General features: G+C 32.8%; 1 protein-coding gene across 2 annotated transcripts in view; it reads right to left on the bottom strand.

Annotated features, from left to right (window-relative positions):
• Positions 1–2,580: 2,580 nt before the first annotated feature.
• The window catches only part of LOC123695381, a 40,385-nt gene continuing 19,718 nt past the window's right edge, over positions 2,581–23,247 (bottom strand). The window contains exons 3-7 of one of the 2 annotated variants that reach the window (XM_045641212.1): positions 7,781–7,886; positions 6,971–7,113; positions 5,386–5,483; positions 3,149–3,314; positions 2,581–2,701 (exon numbers count right to left, since the gene is read on the bottom strand). In XM_045641212.1, the coding sequence (XP_045497168.1) occupies positions 2,598–2,701; positions 3,149–3,314; positions 5,386–5,483; positions 6,971–7,113; positions 7,781–7,886 (617 nt within the window). In that variant the 3' untranslated portion in view covers positions 2,581–2,597. Of the gene's footprint in view, positions 2,702–3,148; positions 3,315–4,476; positions 4,643–5,385; positions 5,484–6,970; positions 7,114–7,780; positions 7,887–23,247 lie in introns of both variants that reach the window. The other variant, XM_045641211.1, reaches the window with a different exon arrangement.

Raw genomic sequence — 23,247 nt, 5'->3', positions numbered from 1 at the left:
GGCAAATATACTGTACGACTATACAAATCACCATATTTTAAATATTGTTTAGGTTTATATCTACTGATCATAATACTGCTTAAAATTACATTTTCTTTGCTAAGCAATTATAAAATCCTGCTGATTCAATAGTTTGCAGAACACTATTTTTATTATGCAAACTTAGTCCTTATATATTACAATATGCTGTCTTAGATATATATGCTGTCTATTTTTGTTGAATTAATGAACATCTAAGGTGAACATTATGAAGATTTCGTGCGTTACGAGGTTCTTGGAATGATTATTTTTATTTTCTTAACAAAAATAGAATCCATCCATCCATAGAAATTCTCAACAGAAGATCTGTCGTAATCTGCGTAATCCTATCAAGTAAACATTTCACATAGGTACCATACTGGCGATCTAACATAGGCCTAAAATAATGCACAAAGCGTTAGGATATGTCCATTATTTAACGAATGCAGCGTAAAAAAATCCTAACATTGGTTTATTTAATGACACCCTGACAAAGTTTAAGGCTAGTTTAAAAATGCTGGTACTTGGCAATGATCTCACTACTTTAAAAATTATTTACTCTTTATTACTTGTTGCTCGATTCAGGATTATTATATTTTTATGAATGCTGTTTATCTATAATTGTCTAACATATTTTTTACTGTATAAAATACTGGTAATGTTTGTATATGTTGGATGTAAACCAATACACAATAAATAAATAAAACTTTCTATGGAATTAAATGCTGTTTTTGTAGCTAACCTATTATTTATTTTATTTATTTATTTATTTATTAGCCTTAATCAGACACAACAATAGTAAACAATATGTGCATTTAAAAACTTAATTAAGACTCTGATGAGTCGACATCGGCAGATTGGTCTGTTTGCCCTAATTTGGCAAAGGCAAAGACCAATTATTACGGCTTACCATTTAATTATCTACTTCTGAAGATAAAATCCATATGTAATCATTGAATCAGTAGTACTCTTGTTATAGTGAGTTCTCTAGTATCGGGAAATGTAAGTAATGGATGAAGGATAAAGAAGAAAGGTAATTATTGCGTCGAATGAAACACGAAGTAGTTTTTACATCATTTATTTTTAAAAATTTTAAATACAAATTAGTGGAAAATATTCTAGATTTCCAATATTTATAAAATCTAAATTGATTAATTTACAGTGTGGACCTCTTACCTAAACTATGCATTGACTACAGAAATATTACATACAAAATATAAAAACATTATAGAAAATGAATATTAAATGTACTTCCAAATATTATTATATCGAAAAGGACGTCTTTTCAGTCAATTTGGGTAAATAATTCGATTAAAAAAAGGTGATAAAATATTAATATAATACAAAATATTATAGTATTTTATCCGAACATTAATTACCAAACACAATTCTAACATAATATAAAGGTAATTATCGTAAAAATATATTGAACTACACTTAACGATATGTTTATTCTAAAATTCAGACATATATAATTATACCATGAGCATTTGTTTGGAAGTAGGAAGGCAGAAGCCGTTCCTCATTCACTCTTGTGACAAACTTTCTATAAATCATTAAATCAAATTACTTATTCTAAGTGATTTTGTTACGATACACTTATGGCGGAGTTCACTTCGACTTGCTCCTATAGTACATACCTTCGATAAGTACAATTTTACACTATTACCTAAATTCGCATGTATCAGAAATATTTGTTCGAAAAATAGTTACGTTATGAGATTTTTAAGTTAAGAGTTTCGTAAAGCCGTGCTCAGAGACCGAAAGCACGCTTTTGGGTCACTATCCCCAAAAACGCGTCCTTCGGCCAAAATAAAACGTGCCAATAGTATTCAGTCGATCGTTTCACCAGATTCGGGCCACCCATGGGAAAATCAGTGTACGATTGTTTTGAGGAGTTTAGAATTGAAAAAAAAAATAATATACAATGGGTGTCATACACTGTAACGGCGTTCGTCGAAACTCATAACCATTCAGAACGCAGGCGTCCGCTAATACATGAACGCTAGAAACAGGTTGTTGTTTTTGGATGTTTTCTTGCCCTTCCACTTGAGACGGTTTATTCTGCTATCGTCTCGGTAGTACGCGTACTCCGGGTACGGGATATAGGCGCCGGTTAGTGGGTCCAAGGGGACCATGATGGGCAGGTCCGTCATGGACGCGGGCCGGTCCTCGTACGAGCTGGAGTCGGGGTCCGCGTACTGTGGACTCTCTTGGGTCGAGATCTCTTGGCTCTGATTGCAGACCGGTACACTGCGACTCGTATCCGCGGATACATTGGATCGGGAACGAATCGCTGGCCGATTGGAGAATTCCGACGGTTGCAGACTGCGGGTACGCGGCTCAGATACAGTCTCGTCTATACGGGAAAGCGTGTGCCGGCGTGTTGGCCGATACACCTTCCTATCTATAAGATGAGGTCTGCGCAACTTGCGATGCGAGTTGTAGGTTTCTAGCGATGGTGGTCGGGTGTGGTATTGGGGGTTAGGGTCGTCTAGCGGGGGGTTGCGCGCGGGCGCCTGGGGGGCGGGGGGGTTGGCGAAGGTCGCCGCCACTACGTCCCTCATCTGGTCGCTTGCTCAGTAGTTGTAGGGCCCGTACTGCGAGCCGTGGTAGTAGGGGCCAGGGTACGCTTGCGGTGGCGGGTACCCGGCGTACGCGTACTGCTGCTTTTGTGGGTACACTGCAACATATATTATATTTATGACAAATGTGTTGTGGTATTAGTTCGAGAATTTCTAATTTATTTATTGGAATATCTTAGGATTTTAATTAAACATTTAATTTGTCTATATTAACTTGAAACTAGAACAATTATTAATAACATTATTTCATTCAAAATCTATAGTAAGGTAATAAAAAGTAGAATTACTTTCTTTATAATCACAATTATGTAAAAAATATAACATTTGTTATACCAAACATTGTTATACATTAAACTTCATGCACCCGTAACACCATATTTACATCGATGTGTAAGTTCAATGTTATGTTTCTTATTCCTCATTGGCGTAAGTACCCAAATGAAAAAGACAAGATACCCTTCTAACTTCTTTAAAATATCCTTACTTTCGACCACCCTTATGGCCATTTAAAGTTTATTTGACATATTCATAACACCAAAGCATACCCGGCATGAGGTACTGCATGTTAAGCGCCTCTTCCCGCTCGCGCTCGCCCCGCAAGCAAATGGCGGCCGACGAGAACAAAATGGCCGACACCAGCGACAGGCCCACGCCGCACCACGCGACGATATACGACCAGTCGTACCAGGTGCGACTGTTATCTCGTAATATCTGGTTTATACCGTGTATACCCCCGGTTGTTTAACCCATGTGTTTTTTGTCATGATTTACAAGTATTTTGTCATGATTTATAAGTATTTTGTCATGATTTACAAGTATTTTGTCATGATTTACAAGTATTTTGTCATGATTTTTAAGTATTTTGTCATGAATTACAAGTATTTTGTCATGATAGTGTCATGTTTGTAAAGGTTTACAAGTACAAAGTAAGAAGTATTTTGTCATGATTGTGTCATGTTCATGTCATGTTTGTAATGTACAAAGTAAGTAAAGTACAACAGTGTAGTGAATATAATGCAACCCATTTAAATAATGTTTGTAGGTAGATGTTTGTAGTGTATGATTGGTTTTAATTTTCGTGGATACAGATTTATTGAATCCGTTATGTAACGCATTGTAAATTAACCAGAATTGGTAATTTTAACAGGAAAATAGTGTATTTTACAAAGTATTTGTTAGGTAATGAAATGATGAGTTATGAAATGTGTATTAAAGTATGGTTATGTACATTCCCACGTTAATCAGTAAGCGTGTTAGTATTGCATGGCGTAAACCAGATATTAAGATAAGATTATAATTTAATAGCGCGATTATTTGGTCGCATATCAGTCGCAAAAACGCAGTCACGTTTCGGAAGAAACATGAAAAGAAAGAAAGCATTTATGTTAGTAATTCCTTAGTTTATATTATTTCTTACAACTATACTTATAACTAATGGGTAATGAGGAGTTTGTAGATAAAAGATGTGTGTGATAAATATTATGAAGATATAAATTACTTATAGTTAAGTACTATGATATTTTATATAGGTACTTACTTACAAAATATAATATAATAAAATTGGATAAATACATGTTATAAATAACAAAATATAAATGTGTACTTTGAAAATAGTTTAAATAAGTTGTTAGATAATAATATTATACAATATAATATGTACCTATTATAGTAATATTATGTGTTTTTATTTTTACTTTAATTGTTAAATAATACCAATAAAAACTTTTAAGAATTAATTGAGTGTACCTATACAAATAAATATATACTTAATATAAAACATGTTGCGATGATAATATACAATTTACATCCTGCCACAGACCGCTTCAACCAAGCGTTAATCAAAATGGCGTCCACCACAAGATGGCTGCCTAACCTGGCATTATGTACTGCACGTTATTCTGTTGTTCCCGCCGTTTCTCTTTGCTGAGGCACACAGCGGCTGAGAAGAATATTACGGAGCTCCCGAAGGACACACCGACAGACAACCAGGCTAGGATGTATGACCAATCGTACCAGACTGATGAGTTGTCTTTCAATACCTGGGGTTTTAAATTGCTTGAAACTTTCTCTATGCGATGTTGAGGTTGGCAAGGGGTGGATTAAATACACGAATGTATAGTCTGAATTACTGGTTTAAAAAAAGATCAGTGAAACATGTAATGCACAATTTTATCAACTCAATCCTTATGAAAATTATAGACAGAATATAAACCAAAAATATTGTATTTTATAAGGGCAATGGCCATGGTAGGACGTTCGCTTTCACTCTCACACATAGAGAAGAATACATCTCGCTCGCTCGCCTTAACGAGTCGGGCAATTACCTGACTTTCGTATTGCAATTCTGGAGCGTGTATAGCTTTAAAATCATCAAAAATAGAATTTTGCATATTTTTTATAAATAGTTGTTTAATTAAGAGTTTTTATTTATAGATAATAATAAATTATTCAACCTATCAATTATTCAACGTTTCATATCGTGAAAAGTGATAAAATTCATATCATCTTTCGACCTTATTATATCATTCTTATTATCTACTAGCTATCCGCCTGCGGCTTCGCCCGCGTTTTCAAAGAAAAACCCGCATAGTTCCCGTTCCCGTGGGATTTCTTGGATAAAACCTAGCCTATATTATTCGTGGATAATGTAGCTTTCGAATGGTGAAATAATTTTTTAAATCGTTCCAGTAGTTTATGAGCCCATTCATTACAATCAAACAAACAAACAAAGTTTTCCTCTTTATAATATAAGTGTAGACTAAATAAAATAAACTATACTAACGTTAGGCCACTGCTGGTAGTACTCCTCTCCGACGGCTTTCTCCTTCTCGTAGAACTCCACCCCGTGCCACAGAGCCATCGCACCCGCCGCTAATAGACCTGCAATTGTAGAGTTAAGTATTCAATAGACGTCTAGATAATTTAAATTTTATTTAGGTTTATTTTTATGAATGATCATAGGGTCAAGAATCTGTGATGACGATAAAGATTATGAGGAATCTAATTCATGATTGAAGTAACTGTAATTTTGTAAATGTTATTTCTAAATATAACTAATGTTACCGATTGTCTGGAAGAAATCGCTGCATAGCGATAAGACCGCCAATTGTTTTAATGTATTCTTAGGTTAAGTATTATTGTAATAATTATAAGAGTAATTAAGTACTTATTAATAAATAAAAATAAATAAAATAATGTAATGGTTAATACTGACACTTGTACATAAAATTCTCAAATATTTTATGAATTACTAGCTTTCCGCCTGCGGCTTCGCCCGCGTTATCAAAGAAAAACCCGCATAGTTCCCGTTCCCGTGGGATTTCCGGGATAAAACCTAGCCTATGTTACTCGTGGATAATGTAGCTTTCGAATGGTGAAAGAATTTTTAAAATCGGTCCCGTAGTTTATGAGCCTATTCATTACAATCAAACAAACAAACAAAATTTTCCTCTTTATAATATTAGTGTAGATTAGTGTAGATTTGCATAGGGTCAGCCGAAAAAATTTCCCTGACACTGATAAAAATGTACTCAAACATGTGTTTAACATATATAATAGGTACATAAGTATGCATAAATTATATAGAGAAGACACCTACTTAACATATTTAATCGCTTATAAACTTGTAAGTCATTGTAATTAATTTAAAATACACAAAATAACTTTCACTATTTAGGAATAAATTTATCAAATATTAATCATCAGTTTACGAGTAATTTATCAAGAACTTTTCAAAATTATCCCTTTTATAGATACAATTACTGATCATGACTAGAAAACGTAGTGCCCTACTTGGGCATATTAAGTGAAAGAAAGTCAGTAAGTTATGGTAAGTAAGGTTTCAAGTGAATTAATATGCAAACTTAATTACTAGCGTATGCACGGTGTGTAAGGTGGGTCTATTTTTAAATTTCACTTGGTCACTTATTCATTCATATACCTTTATCAAATTTAAGGTCAAAGAACTTACATACATAGAAAGATATTACAGCTATGCTTCTTATAATGTACGATGGTTCTTATTTGTAGATGATTTTGTTATGTTGGATAAAAAAATTAGAGATATAAAAATGAAACCGTTTAACGTAATTTTTATAGCGTTAGACAAAAAGAGTTACTACAACCAAAGCGCAGATTAAATGCATTTTAATCGCGTTATTGCAAATATTCGAAACGTTTCGATAAACATTGTTTTCCGAAGCCGCGAAACAAAATTATTATAAGATAAATTCCCACTCAAAGGCTGGTATAACAACTAAGCTGTAGAATTTATAACTCATACTCACTAAATCCCTAATTCTTAAAACATAATTGCTATTCCCTAAAGTTTACGCAACACCAAATAACATAATAATATTAATACTCACAAGTAACGAGCATAAGTATAGCTGTAGCGGTGATATTCCCGGGACTCCTCTTCCAGCAGCCCACGACCCCGGTCCAGAACGCTATGAATAGTGTGAGGAACCCGACCATGAATAGCGCCACTGTTGATCTGGCCATGTGTAACCTGGAAATGAGAAAACATTTGTCAGGGTTTTTGTTATAGGTGAAACAATTAGATATGTATATGGAGAATATCAAGGCTTATGTTGGAAATTACAAACCTTTCAAATTCAAATAATTTTAACCGAATTAAAAAAAAAAACGAGGAGGTTATCAATTCGGCTGGTATAATTTTTTTTTTGTTAGAATTTTGGTAATGTGGAAGATCATATAATTTAAAAAATAGTCCACAAAATTCGCCAAAAAAATTGGCAAACATTTTTTTCAAAAATCTAAATTTCACTAAACTTCCTCCAAAAAAAATCACTAGTACCTATAAACAAATTCTCTTTCTCTGTCCTTATAGTTACGTATGTATGCTCCTATTGTATGCTTATCTTTAAAACTACTGAACGGATTTTGATGCGGTCTTTTTTAATAGATAGTGATTCGAGAGGAAGGAAGGAAGGTAGGTTAGGAAGGTTTTAGAAAAAGCGGGCTAAGCCGCAGGCGGAACGCTAGTAAAAACTAGAATACCTACGTTGCGTTTACATATTATACTGCTTCAATTTTTTAAATTTAAATACCTAAGGTAAATAATTACATCATTTATATCCGCAAATATCGCCCAGGCCAAAGTCCACCTTTGTATCTCACTATAGAATAAATTACTTATATAAATTGAACATTACCTATTCATGGCATCTTCAGAGAGTCCCCTTGTTTCGTTGTTTTCGTCAGGGATGAAGTAGTCCACATTGCTGCAGTGAGTCTCTACTGGTGATAAGTAGATTTCCACTAGAAATAAGCAGAAGTTTTTGGTTAAAATAATGTGGCATTAAATATGAATATGTACTTAGAAAATAGTTTATTTAATGAATAAATTTATGTAGGTACCTAACGTGATAAATACATTACATATATAATATATCTTAGAACTTTAAACATATGGAGACTTTGGGTCCATTGCAAGGTCTATTACAATTTTTTTTTTACTCTTATAGCTTTTAAGATCTATCGATCTAAACTATCTAGCTCTGAAAATTTTATCTTCGATAAATTAAAAAGCTCTCATAAGATAATATGCTCTATCTCCTAACGTTATGATAAGCGTTAAACAATAATTGAAAGGTGAAACTTACGTTGAAACTTTCAACGTAAGCCCAACAAGTTTTTCAAATTTAATCCTGTCACGCAGGCTTCAATCTTGCTACCCAAGTAACAATACTTGATGAAACCATTTGTTACATTGAGCAAGCAAGTAAGCTTTGTCCATTCTAAAAATATACTACTTACAGATAGTAATGTACATATTAATTCAGTTTGTAAATGCCAGATTATTGAGTCATATTCCTGTCTGATATCCGTCTGACGAAGAATGCAATACATCCACAATAGGACAAAAACGAGTTGGTATAAAATTGTTATTATGAAATTCCGCTTTTAACGTCAGAAATATCGGAATTGTTAAATTGAACTATGATTTTTTTGAACTTTCAAAAAGAAAATATGCTGACATGCGGAAAACGTTTTTTTTGAAGTGAGAGTAACTTTCAAGGTCGCGTCATGGCTATACCGTCACGTCATGGAGTAAGGCGACGATTTTTGGTACTATCTTTGAATCTTGCCAAAGAAGTTTCACTTCTGACACGTATGCTCTAAGTAGATACACGCTCGTTTTTGTAATTATCTGAATCGCTCAATTTGACGAGGTTTAGAGTGAAGTTTAGGTATGTTTATTTTGTGTTCCCTTTGTAAACATCCAGATTAGAATAATTTGTATTTGAGTATTTAAATATGCTTAGTATGACATCTAATTTATCATTTATGAATACCAATGTTCAATGCTAGGTGACACCTAGTTAATATAATATAAAATTTTCACCGTTACTATAGGTGGTAGGTCAGCATACCAGTTTATGTTGGTCTGATCATTTTATGAAGTAGGTAATCAAATTAATTCGTAAATGTTGTTTGACTCGTATTAAACTTGTCTTTCTAGTAAAACTGCTAATATTTTTAAAAACAGTAGCTATTATAGAATCCTCTTTATATGTACCTCATTCTTATTTAGTTCATAAACTCGCTATGCAATCGCATACGCATTATACAATTTTCAATAATACGACCATTATTGAATATTTGCAAGCATTTCCTTGTTTACTGTCAAGTCTCATTCCCGAAGAATGAAAAAAAAAACATTAACATCAAAATATACTCTGATTTTGTATTAATTGAAACTATGCAATGAACTCTACACTTTCCCTGATAATTACGGATGCTTAAATAAAATACGTAACGTAGGCTGTGATACCTATAGAAAGGTGGTATCATACCACCTTTCTTGCTACAAAAAGCCTTTCAATTATATTTGCAAAATCTTAACACGTTTATCAACTAGTTAAAAATCACATGTGAGTGACGTCACTGCGAAAAGGACACAAGGCTAGCTACAAATTACAATTAGTACCTATGTGTCGACTGGCAAATGAATATACAATGAGCTATAAGCAGCTACGATTAAAGATACGGCTTGCATTGTTCCGCCCACTTAGGAGGTATGCAAGACGTAAGTAGGACTTGAATTCTTGCATACTTGTACTAAGCACAAAGACTGGCATTTGCAAATATACCTTATTGTTTCGTTTGTGGGGATGAAAAGTGGTAGGTACTGTGAATAGCATTTGGAATCTTAAAATGGTTCAAAAAGTAGATTTTTATAATGATTATTGTTGAAGTATTCGCGCAATACATGTACCTAATAGATATAAATTTACAGTCATTTAACCATTATATCACGTTAAACGATAGAAAGCAAATTCTTTAGATACGGATAACTACTTATTACATGATATAATTATTTCGTTGAATAACAATGCACCAGATTACATTCATATTACACGTATCATTTACTATTAATAACTGAATCATCACGCGTCTAAAACAGAGAAACTATAAAAAATGTAATGATGAAAATCTCTATAGATCGACAAATGATAGGTCAAACTCCTTATCTAGCGTATCAATCAAAACGTGTGTAAATGATCCTATAAAATTGTCTCAATATCTTGTACACATTTGCTCACGTATCTATACGATAAGCAGGCATGCAAATGGGTAACCCGGTAACATTTAAGAAGGTATCGAGGAGAAAGTAGCGAATTTGCGCGTCCTTGTTCAACGGTTAGACTTCTGACTTGACAAACAGGTGTTGTAATTCTAGTGCCGTTAATCACTTGTTTAGTTCAATTGTAGCGTGCTGTCTGGAATTAGCCTCGATAGACTTGCAAGAAGAATGACGGCGAGTATTTTATATTATTATTGATTTAATATGGGTGGTGGCACGCAACACTTGGTGCGCTAGTTTGTGCACTTTTTAGAATAGCACCAGTTGATGAACACGCTGCCTAACAAGTGTTTATAAGAATTAAATTTTTCTTTATAGGTATATCTATGAATAGAAATGGAAACATTAGCAACAAGTCTCATAAGTTTATTTTTATTTATTTACTTCTTAGCTAATGTAAGATACGGTCATTTGTGAGAATTAAATACAATACATAAAAAAGGAAAAGAAAAAGTAGGTATCTACCTCTAATCATCATCAAACATGACTAAACGCTGTTAACCCACGCTTTCCTTAATTAAACTTTAATCTTATCATGTTTTATTGATGTTTGTCTAATTGTTGCTAATGTAAGCTGTGCATAACCAAATCAAAGATAGCGAAAATACCTAAGAACCTTATACATTGAGTATTTATTCATGTCCCGTTTGATCTAATGATAGATACCTACAAACAAAATTAATTAAAACTCTATCTATATAATATATATAAAACTCAAAGGTGACTGATATAGTGATCTATCAACGCACAGCCCAAACCACTGGACGGATCGGGCTGAAATTTGGCATGCAGGTAGATGTCATAACGTAGGCGTCCCCTAAGAAAGGATTTCCCGAAATTCTTGCGGGAACGGGGAAAAACGAGGATGCACGTACAAAGTCGTGGGCGGAAGCTAGTGTATGATAAAATGTGGAATAACAACGAAAACTTGTTTGTTTTACTTAAATCTGGGTCTTCTCTCAATTTCATATTTATTATTATAAACAATAAGAACTTTATTACAATGATTCATAGATATATTCATATATCTATAATTCATATACCTACAGAAACTGTCCTCGTAATAGTAACTATTAAAATATAAATACATATGCATATTTAACTGATATATTCGCTTCCGTCTTACACAATAGTTACATCAATTAACTAATATTTAAACAAAAGAATATTATTTTTACAAGTTGGTCATATTTGTTCTTGTTCAATTATTCACTAGATTATTATTTGTTCAATTTGTGTCATATTTATGAAACATTTTCAAAAATAAAGACCAATTATTATTTTAAAATAGCGTAATAAAAACTTTGAAAAATAATCGGCCATTGAAGCTCAATTTTATTTTAAACGTTTGTTTTATCGTAGAACGCAGTTCAGATGAATTTTTAAATAGGTACCTACATACTTAAATAAATAATCTCTACATAAATAGGAAAATGTTACAAGTAAATAAGCAATTTTAATATGCGTATGATTTTACTTTGTGCAGGTAAAGTGTAGTGTTTTATCACACAATGAAAGTTAAAGTAAGTAATATATTATAGCCGCCATTGTTATTTTCCTACACATGACTAAATAGAAAATAGATAATTTAATGTAATATCTAATAACCATTTATTTACTACAACAATCACTTGTTGCAATTCACATGCAGAAAATGACAGGAAAGAAAATCAAGATGGCCGCCAAGTCTAACTTTTTCCCGCCAATTAGTTGTCATGTCACTTTCACTGCTTTCCGATATTTGTTTTAAAAGGTCTCAGCAACTAATTACGAGCGTATTTGGTATGTTGTATGTGATGGAAATTCAAGACATATAAAAACTGTTATCCTGCATTCCACGCAGTTTCCTTGTGAATAAATTCATACAAATTCGTAGCAAGCTAGAATTCCAGATAGACCTGACATTAATGTTCCTACAAGACAAGTCTACAAATATACCAGTAATATATTTTGCTATTATTCTAAGTACTTGTGTGACTATGACTACAGTGATAATGTTAAAATGCAAATTGAACCGAAAAACAAGCGAATCGTGGTTTTGTAATCGACCGTGAAGAAACGTTTTGTTTTATGCGGTGCGTGTCACGAATTCATTGATATATGCTACGATTGATATATAATGGTGTTAATGTGGACGTGTAGAGGCCACGTATATTTGACACTTGCATACTTACCTATCCTAAATGACCATAGTGGACCATTTATAAATAGTATTTGATGGAAATGCATTTCATAGCGCTATGTGTAGTATGCTAAAAAGTTGTGTTCTTGGCAATGACCTATTATACTAGTAGACGCGGCATACGCCAACATCATTGCACTAAAAAACAGCGTAATTAATACATACCTACTTACTAACGCATTATCACCAATACAGTTGTTCTCTCTTTCACTCTCACGCACGAGACATAATACATGTCTCACTCATGTACTTCGTAATAACAACTGCCGATTAAAATATAAAAAGAACGTCCAGCCACGACGCTGAATGGTGCGTGACTAAGTGAAACTCGGGCACTTAGCTGAGTTTTTTCTTGCCAAAATAGAGAGCGGGTAACGTATCTAGCTTTTTTATATATCATAGGTTCTTGGTGTTTCTAAACGAAATATCGAAGCCAAGTCTCTCTGATAGTACCTAGGGTAATTGCGCCAGTTCGCGTCCACTTAGTGCAGTTGGAAAGTTTGAAGGAGAAAATAAAAATGTTCCAGAACAAATTTCAACGCAAAATTTATGTAACGTGTTCATTACATAGTCTATTTTAAGATTTACTTTCAATTGTGTTGGAAATATCATGTGGTTTTTATTTATCTAGACAAATAGCAGAATTTGGCGTTTTACCCAGTTTGCGTCCAAAAATTCCTTTTTGCGTCCACCCTTGGACCAGTTCGCGTCCACCAGCTTAGAAAAGGAATTAAGAGTGTATTGGGTGATATTTTATCAGATAAATGCAAATAAAAATTAGATTTTAATAAATTATTTATTTACGAATATAGTTATTTAATAAAAACCGGCCAAATGCGAGTGGGACTCGCATACCGAGGGTTCCGTATTAACCTGTCTTTTTTTCATATGTTTTAACTGTAAATGATTATTTTTTCAATGTTTCCCTTATTTGTGCTATAATATAAGACGTTGCTTCGTACAAGTGTCTGTGTTCACGTAAAGTACCCTGTAGGTTTTGATTCCCTTGCGAATGTCGAAATTTGCGAAAATTTGCAGCATAAACGGCTGTATCTTTTGATTGCTTTGGCTTATAAGTTTGATTTTTTCACTGCTTCAAGGGACCGTAGACTTGAGTATTCAAAATAAATTTCAGCTTTATACCTCTACGCGTTACTGAGAAAAAGGGTCTTGACAGAAAGACAGACCGGCAGACGGACATACAGACGGACGGATATCAAAGTGATCCTACAAGGATTCCGGTTTTTCCTTTTGAGGTTCGGAACCCTAAAATCAACATTATCTATACATATAATAAATCTGTAGAAGGGTCAATTCTGTACATTGAAAATATTGAAAAAATAAATACCAGGGGGTGTTACTGGATCGATACCAAACCCAAATATGTGATTAAAAAAATTTTTGTCTGTCTGTCTGTCTGTCTGTCTGTCTGTCTGTCTGTCTGTCTGTCTGTATGTGAAGGCATCACGTGAAAACTAGCGGTTCGATTTCGATGAAACTTGGTATAATTATACCTTATTATCCTGGGCGTAAAATAGGATACTTTTTATCCTGGAAAAATACGTAGAAAAAAATTAATCTTAATTTTTCAGTTTTATCCATAGACGTTGTTCCGTAGAACCGCGAACACACGTTGCGTATTATTATAGGCCTAACCGTATTTGGGAATTGGGTCCAATATATATTTATAAGATGTTATTGTCAGAGGTCTCAAAATGGAGAAATAAACCATCCACGCGAAGACCGACATCCGCGCGGACGGAGTCGCGGGCGGAAGCTAGTTATTAATATAATTCACTGTGTAAGGAAACTGGAAAAACTTAATTATATTTATCTTCTCATCATTATTAGAACCAAAAATTAACAAAAAACAAAGTTACGTTATGTAAATAAATAATAATCAGTTCTATTAAGATTACCTAAATACCCTATTTTTTAGTTTCTAATGAATTAAATTTCTTTTTTGTTTATATTATTTTCTTAACCACAGACTTATTGACTCTCATTCTCAAAAATACTGGTCTCATTCTTAGAATACCCATTTTAAAATGAAAAAATAGCATAAAAATTTGCTAATTTGAATGAAAATTTAAATTATCAACTTGTGGTCTTAGTCAAAAATTTACAATCTATTTTAAATTACATATTTTAACAAACAATTCATTGCTACGTAATGAAAAACAATGTGGACGCAATATGTTTTATTGTTATGCACTACAGGTATAGTTTGCGCCCACCGTGGACGCAAAATGGAAGTTGTACAAATTCGGTGTAGTAATTCGCGTCCACCTTATTTTAGCTATTAATTGTAAAAGAAATAAGCTTATTTATAATCCATATTATTCCATGTTTTGTTAGCAAAGCAAAGAAACAGTTACATATTCAAAAATTCACATTTAACAATAAGATACTTACCGTCAAACGCGACGCTGCGCACTATTTTTTTCTCAAAATCCCGCGCGTTTTAGCTCTCTCGTTTAATAGCCAAAATTAAATATATTTTTTTAATAGGATAGGCGGTGCGCAGGCATATTTTGAATATGTGTGCATGTCTCTTATACGTTGAGCTATTATCGGAAATTTTTCTTATTACAATTTTACATAAAGTATAGGTACTTATTTTCGTGAATTTTCTAAAAGATATCCGCAAAATGGACGCGAATAGGCAGGTGGACGCGAACAGGCGCAATGACCCTACCTACCACCCTACGCATCTAAAATACGCACTTATCACGCAGAGATAGGAGACTTTTAAAAATTAGAAGAAAGAAACAAATAAGGTAAAGAAATTAAGTGGAACACGTTTTAAATAACAAAATATAAAACAATATATATGTAGGAATTTCGCATTGTTTCTGACGTGGACTCGAAACATGAAACAAAGGTGATCAAATCGATGATTACATTGTCAATGCATATGCAATGTAAACAGTTCGTATCATAAACAAGTTATATCGTAACATATCGAATATAAACTCATGACTATTTGTATGAACCAAGTATGAACTCATCAACAATCCGTGATGACTGAGGATAAATATCTGTTATACAACGTCATCAGTTTTAATCTAGATAAGCTCAAGAAAAAAAGGTGTAAATTTTTTGTATGATTATAATGCATTATGTTGTCAGACAGGTTTTAAACCTTTGTTGTTAAGCTTATACATATTTATACACGCTTCCCAATGCCGTTAAGTTCTTTAGCGCTTCATATGTAAGTTGTAACATGTAGATATAGGTCACTGATAAACTTCTTAAAAAGTAAATTGTAGCTAGCAGCAGGCACCTACAGCTATGTATTTAAATTTAGCAATCAAAGTTAATTATTAGGAGAGTGGCCATTTACATATTCTCTTATTTCACTATCACTACATAGTACCTACTTAGTACTTACGTATAAAACAAAGCCGTTTTCTGCTGTCTCTATGTTCAAAGATCTTTAAAACTACGCATTAGATACCTATTGCTGCTGTTTTTTATAGAGACTTAACAGGAAGTTAAAATTTTGTACAGTTTTATACAAAGCGTGCAAAACCTGGAGCGGAAAGCTAGTTCCATAAACTAGGTCCATAATACGAACACCAAGACACCGCACGATGTTTTGCGTCGCACATGTACAGGAAAACCTATTGTTTGTGTCTTAACAAAGGCCTCGTATTGTGCGTTTCTGGCTTTCTTTTAAGATTCAGTTCTTTATCTTTGCTAACGGATCTAAATGTTACACCTATACACCATTAATCTACTGATTCTGCCTTTCACACCGTAGCCCGTAGGCGAAAACATAATACGTCCCAAAATAGTACACTCTTGTCGGCTATATGAGAGAGAAAGTAAGTACTTACCTATTATTTTTAATTATTTAACGTTCATCAAATTAAACCGATTCATTTTTATACTATTTAGAAACAATATTTTAAAATCTTGGATTTAAAAATACAATATAAATTACATATATTATATGCAAAAATTAAAATATATTGTATTCATCTTCTCACTTGGAAGCTCTAATCTTGGGAACAGCCTTGAATACAATTTTTTATTTTTCCTTCACACACTAATTGTTTATAAATTATAACTTTAACTGCAAAGAATATAATTGGCTGTTCATGTTTAGAAAACTTGCAGCAATTTTAGCTTTCTCTAAGAGATTATCCAAGTAGGCAAACTAGGGTGTAAGTATAGACTAGAATGAAGCGTAAAAATAACACACATAATATACTTACTTAGGTACTTTACAACTATACTTTTAAAACTGTCATATATTTAGAAGAATTAAATAAATAAAACAAACCAAGCTTAACCCTTAGCAGGTATCGTGGGTCAAATTTGACCCAGAAGCGAACATTTTCCGTTATAATTCTTTAAATATTTATGCAACGACTGTGCGCTTCTAAGTATTCTCAGTGCGTCGCTAGCTGCAGCGGGGGGTGGATGTGCAGAACTGTGACTATCTTAGGAGCGGAGGTAAGTAGCTTTCTGGGTCACGTTCGACCCACGACACCAAATAAGTAACTTTTTTCACTGAGTGTAATTACTTACTTTTTTGGTTTTATTGTTTATTTGTACTACATTGGAGGGCTTTTTGAACGACAGACAAATCGAGGAGTTGATGAACGACTTAAGTGATGATTTGGAATTGAAAAATAAAAGAATACCAAATGTAAACCAACTTTGTGACGAAGAAATCATCAGCGATCGAGACAATCCCTAATCTGGCTGTTGCTTAGAAGACAGTGTATTTGGAGTAAGTTCTGACGACAGTGAAAACGAAGAGGAGATACGAGAATAATAGAAAATATACGAGGAACGAAAATACGAGGGATGAGAGTGAAGAAGATGAGGATGATAGTTGATGGTAGAAGTCATTTTGGTTTTGGTTGTCATTTTTTTTATTTTATGCTGATTTCAGAAGCAATTTGTTTTTTTGTTATAATAAAGATATGAGAAGTGCCATAAATATATTTTAGTTAAAGTTTTTCTAACATTTCTATTTTTTTTTTATGTTTTAAGTTCACATTAACCAAAAAGTGCCAAAAAATAAGGTTATTTACAAATACATGTAAAACATGATATTTTTTTTATATTCTAAAATTAAATAAAGTTAATTTTGTAAAAAAACATTTTTTTTATTTCTTATCTAACCATATTTTATACAAATAATAAAAAATCTACGTTCTACAACAGATTGTTTGGTATGGGTAGAATTTGACCCACGATACCGTTAGTGTTGTCAAAAAAGGCGATACCAGCTAAGGGTTAACGTAGCTAGTAGCTAAGCCACAGGCTTAGCTTAACCAATAGATGGCTACCTGCTGACTATAAGCTGTGCTATAAGGTAAGCGTAGTCTCCGAGTTATGGTTCCCAAAATAACCTATAAAATGTAACCAATTAATTGTTACCTTATCTATTATTAATCTAGCTTACTACAAAACATTATGAAGGCGAACTTCCTCAACATATAAGCACATATAAGCATACTTCACGGTACGTTAGCAAGTTACAACATGGCTGTACCGCCAGGGCCGACCGCGCGCTTGCGAAACGAAGTCTATAAGAACTTTAAATTAGTAGATTAAAGATTTGGACTAACCAGCTACTGTATTGGCAAGACATAATTCTAAATACGAGTATGAGAAGGAAGAAACACTATAAGTATCTATATTTTAACTTAGAAACTTTCCAATGCTAGTAGGAATCTAAAAACATCTTAGTTATTTTCCAAAAATGTAATTTTGAAAAGAACTACCTTAATATCAACTAATATTTGGACATATCCAATTAATTTGAAATTAGGTATAACTTAAAAGCCTATTTTTCATAAGAAACCGATTCAATTGCATAGCTTTACGACACTTTCTTCTCGCTTGTCTATTTGAAATTGCGAAAAGATTAATTAGAAACATATTAATGATCTTTTTATTTCCGTCTACGTAGGTATGGGAATTCAATATTCATCAGCCCGTAAAGCCCTAAAAAGCCCTACTTCTTACTGTCATTGATGTTGTTTATCAAGAGTAAAGAGTAGGTATTTTTTCTATATTGCAAAAACATATTTATTTAAATTAATTACAACCACCAATTAATTTTAATTAAGTGCAGGAAGACGTGAGTCCCTCTGTGCCATTATCCTCAAGTTATAAATAATTGTGTATCATCGTAATCCACTAATAATTCACGCAATGCACTAACAAACAATTGTCGTGACGTCACACGCCTTGTGTGATTAGTACGAAGTTTTTTTCGCAGGTTGTAAACGGAAACATTACAGAACAACCTTGTATTTATATGACGTTATATTGTTACTTTTTATAGCGACATGATAACCTACTGCAATAACAAAACTACGAATATTATAGTCAAATTATATAAATTTGTTAAACAAATATTGTCGGGTTATTTTAACGCGTTATTACAAATTTAAACAAAGCTCAAATACATCAGAATTAAATTCACAAAAGTGACATTTTGATACTTCTATAATCGCAGGTATGTATATATGTATTGAATCAAACTGCGCAAGGATTTTCCCACAATTGGTATTTATTATTTTAGAATATGTGATATTTTGATTAATTTGGTATAAAACTTATATTTCCTAAATGATTTTAAGTTACATAGGTATTCTAACGTCATAAAATTGAATGTGGCCGAGACTAAATAAAGAATGAATAATTTGGAATATTTCAAAATTCAAACATTATATAAATAATACATTAATTACGAATTACGATGATTACGGAATATTCTACATTCGCAGGTGTTCTTTGTGAGTTTATCTGAGCCAACCTTAGCACTTGCAGTTTCATTAAAGAGGAATGTTCTTTGTTTATTATATAAGGCACGTTATTGTGTCATTATCTAAAGTTCTCGTAAAAATTGCAACTTGAAATATATAATATTCACTTTAATGTGACATTCCAAAAGCTTACGAGATTAATTAGTTACTTATTAACTTAATATTGTTTGTATGTGAACAAAAACCTCAAGGTTTATATGACTATACATATAATGTATGAGAAATATAGTCCAAATTACATAGTTTCCAATATATAATTATAGCAAAAATTTACTGTCGAGAATGAGTGTTTGTTTCCATTGTATAATTATGTCCTATCCTACTAAACGTACTTATAAACGGGAAAGTTGGTAAGAATGTATGAATGAAAGTTACTAACTCATTGACAAAAAAACAGATGATTAGATCTGTAGGTATCACATTTGTTACAAAGACATGTACATCTGGATGAGCATAGCTTTTTCACCCATGTACCACGTCAGTGACACGGCGATTTCCAGTTATCTATAAAAAATAAGACATTAATAACACAAGCCGTTAACTGTGTCCCTAATCGAACAGTCAGCCAATTGACTATAACATAAAAGTCCCGTACTTCAGGACCTAGTGTAATATCACTTTATCTCTGTCAAGACGAAACGGGCCTACACCATCAACCTACTTTTCAACATGACTACGGTTAAACCTCCTGTTAAACATCGGTTTACATCGTAGTTTGACAGCTATTAAATGGTGTAGATATTTCTACAATTAACGATCTGTAATTACATAGATACCTACTTAATATAAAACATGTTAAACTTGTGTTGGAATTAGTGATATTTAAATACTAATTGCTAATTCAAATAGTTGGTTTACGAATACCTACTAGAATATTCTTTCATAAAATGGGGTCGTATCCTTATCTCACTTGGTAAAGAGTGATAGTCTGGGCAACGCCTGAAAGAAGCCTCTTCACTTTAGTATAAAAGTATCTTTTATGACCTGTAGTGGTCAAGATGTACAGACAATACACAGGTGTTCCCTCATGTAATCATGTTGGTTTAATATAAAACAGTGTACTAACTTCTAAACAAAAATGTCATTGGAGATGACCCTACTATCAGTGCATGCCAAAGAAGCTATAGGCAAAATAAATAATCAGATTATTAAATATTCATATTATGTACTTAAATCTAAATACCAGCTTAACCCGCTACAATATATATATGTTAAATGTGCAGTAAAGATCCATTACACACTATAATATTCAGCATTAACTTTCCCGTTTGCTTTCAAAGCTGAATGGAAAATCACGATAAGCCGCATAAGCGCATCTCCGTCACATCTCAAAGCAAAGCCACATATAACCGGTCGGCTTTGTGGAACGAAGATTTCACTCGACTTGTAAACGATATTAAAACGAATTCCTATAAATTGAGAAAGTATTCGAGAGGTCTTAATCGAGATCTGCGAGATATCGATTTTGTCATCAATCATATAAGTAATCGTGGTCGTGAGCGATTGCGTACCATTTAAAGCTTCTGCTAGTAAACGTATTGACTATATTGATCCTTGACTTTTTTGCGACTATTAAACTAGTTTTGATTATTACCTACGTACATTTGAAATGAGATACGATTAAATTAAAACTATTAAGGTACCTACAGATGCATTAGGATGGCACAGAAATTTCGAAAATCCAATAAAGCGGAAAGCCAAATTACATTTGTTCTTGAATCTGTTACAAAGTTATTAGACCTTGAAATATAAAGTGAAATGTTATCAATTTAAGATTTACTTTCATGGTAAAATCTTAGCCTTATTATTTTAGCTTTAGCATGCAACACAATCTCCTTCGTAATTATTTCACACGTCTCATTGTGGTCGCGACTCGCGTTGCATGACTCTAGCGAATTAAGGCAAGCTTAGTTTAACTGAAATAGGTGTTGCTTAATATTCGCCGAGACAAATATCGAGGTCAATTCATCTATTACTATTAGTTTGTTTGATCTATCATACTGCTGATTTATTGCAATCAATTCTGTTTTTAAATGGTTGATTAGAATTGTATGTGGTTAAAAATGAAACGGTACAGGTATTCATATTTTTTTCATCACTAAGACTGTTGCAAAACACACTTTATGCAAGTGCGTTAAGAGGAATACTAAAGAAAAGTTAATTATTCTCTTCCTATAACATAGGTACCTACCTACTAATTCTTAGATACCTAGATATCTTTTGGAAAATTGAGGTAGTTTCAGTACTTATACCCTTTATCATTAAAAACAGATGCCTAGGTACATCTTAGTTCTTAATGAAATTGTAGGTGGCAGCTAGTAATACTCAAGGCCAATTGACACGAACCTCCACAAATTTAAGCGTAGGCATGAAATGACGATTTCCTGTCCCATACAATCAAAACAATAAAACCTTAGATAATGACTGCATTGTCAAAATATTAAGAAGTTAACGGAGGTCAAGGTTCGACCTCCATAAACAGAAGGCATAACTAATTTTACCATTGCTTTGTAGGTAAGTTGTTGCGTTTACTGTTAAATACTATTTGAATTTGTATGCAAATTATACGAAAAATTATGAAATGAGATATGTAAAAATTCTGTATGGAAATTGAAGACAGAAAAATATTTATTTTATTCTTCTCTTCGTTTTAGTTTGTGTTCCCAAAAATTATAAAAGTAAGTATTTAATCAGTAGGTAGTCTACAAAACCTCTTGATATTATAAAAAATATAGGTATTTTGTTTCGACACTATAATTATAATTAACTTAATTTTAAAAGGCAATGCGTTAAAAGTAGTTTCCGATATATAAAGCCATATTTTATTTATTATATTTGGACTTACCAACTGTGAATAGGTAGATGTCGCACGATATCCGTGACACAGAATGTTGAAAAATTTAGACTTTTGAGGCAATCTTAAGAAATTTTATTGGGAGTTTATACATTGTCAGATTTTAATTTTTAAGTAAAAAGTAGATAACATATTAATTATATGATATTTTGAGATTGTAAATACTCAAACATGGTCTATCTTTATATCAACTGGTATTTAACTTAGTATGGTCACGTACGTATATATTAATGCCTATATGCATCTTAATATCTACTTATTGTATAACCATTGCGTGTTTCCAACCTATTTATACCTTACTAAATTCGCATCAACAATTTATGTATGCATAAAATTTATTCACACAATTTTATCCGGCCATGAAAGTGCTTCCTCATACATATCACGTATGATACACAGCCTAGACCTTCACAGAGCAATTAAGTTATAGAGCGTCCCAAATACACGTATTGAAAAGTGACACTATACCCGTTAAGGTGTACTACACTCACACTGAATATACGATGTGTAATTATAGCACACTTTCGAATACAACCTGGCTCCGTGACCCAGCGGAAACGCGTATAACATTGAAGAGGCCACTTGTACCAGCAAAGGTCGAACCGCCACTTTCATTCTTACTTACAACTGAACATTTTCTCATAATTATAACTTCAGTACAACGAACTACCAAAACCACCAGTTTATAAACTTCATACCCATGGTATTTGTTTTAAAGCTATATCTAAATGGCTTTCATACCGGTTTCTAGAGAAATTTGCGTAAGTCAAATAACGTTAGAGATAAATCAGAGGAATTCCAGCGTTGAAATCAATGTAGATTCTAATCTACGGACGTGTAATTATTTACAATTATTTACTAAGTATCTTATATCTAATAGACACATTTCATAGAATCTCTGTACAGTAAATTACACCAGTATTGTGTATAGGATGGTATGAACATAGAGATTATGTATGGAGGCAAATAGCATCACCTGTATGCAGGAATTTAAATTGGCATAGTACAGACTCATGCGGGTCATTTATACAATGCCAATACTCGGCATAAAGGTTTAACACCAATAATTACAGACCTCATATCTGGGTGTATTCATACACAAGAATTCAGATTAAAAATGGAAAAAAATAAGATCTAATTGGTGGAAAAGAGAGGTAAAATTAATCAAGATCAATTGTTTTAAGGTCACATTCTGTTCA

Source organism: Colias croceus, chromosome 11, assembly GCF_905220415.1.
Source record: "Colias croceus chromosome 11, ilColCroc2.1".
In the NCBI taxonomy this organism is placed as follows: domain Eukaryota; kingdom Metazoa; phylum Arthropoda; class Insecta; order Lepidoptera; family Pieridae; genus Colias; species Colias croceus.
This window is presented reverse-complemented; position numbering and strand designations above follow the sequence as displayed.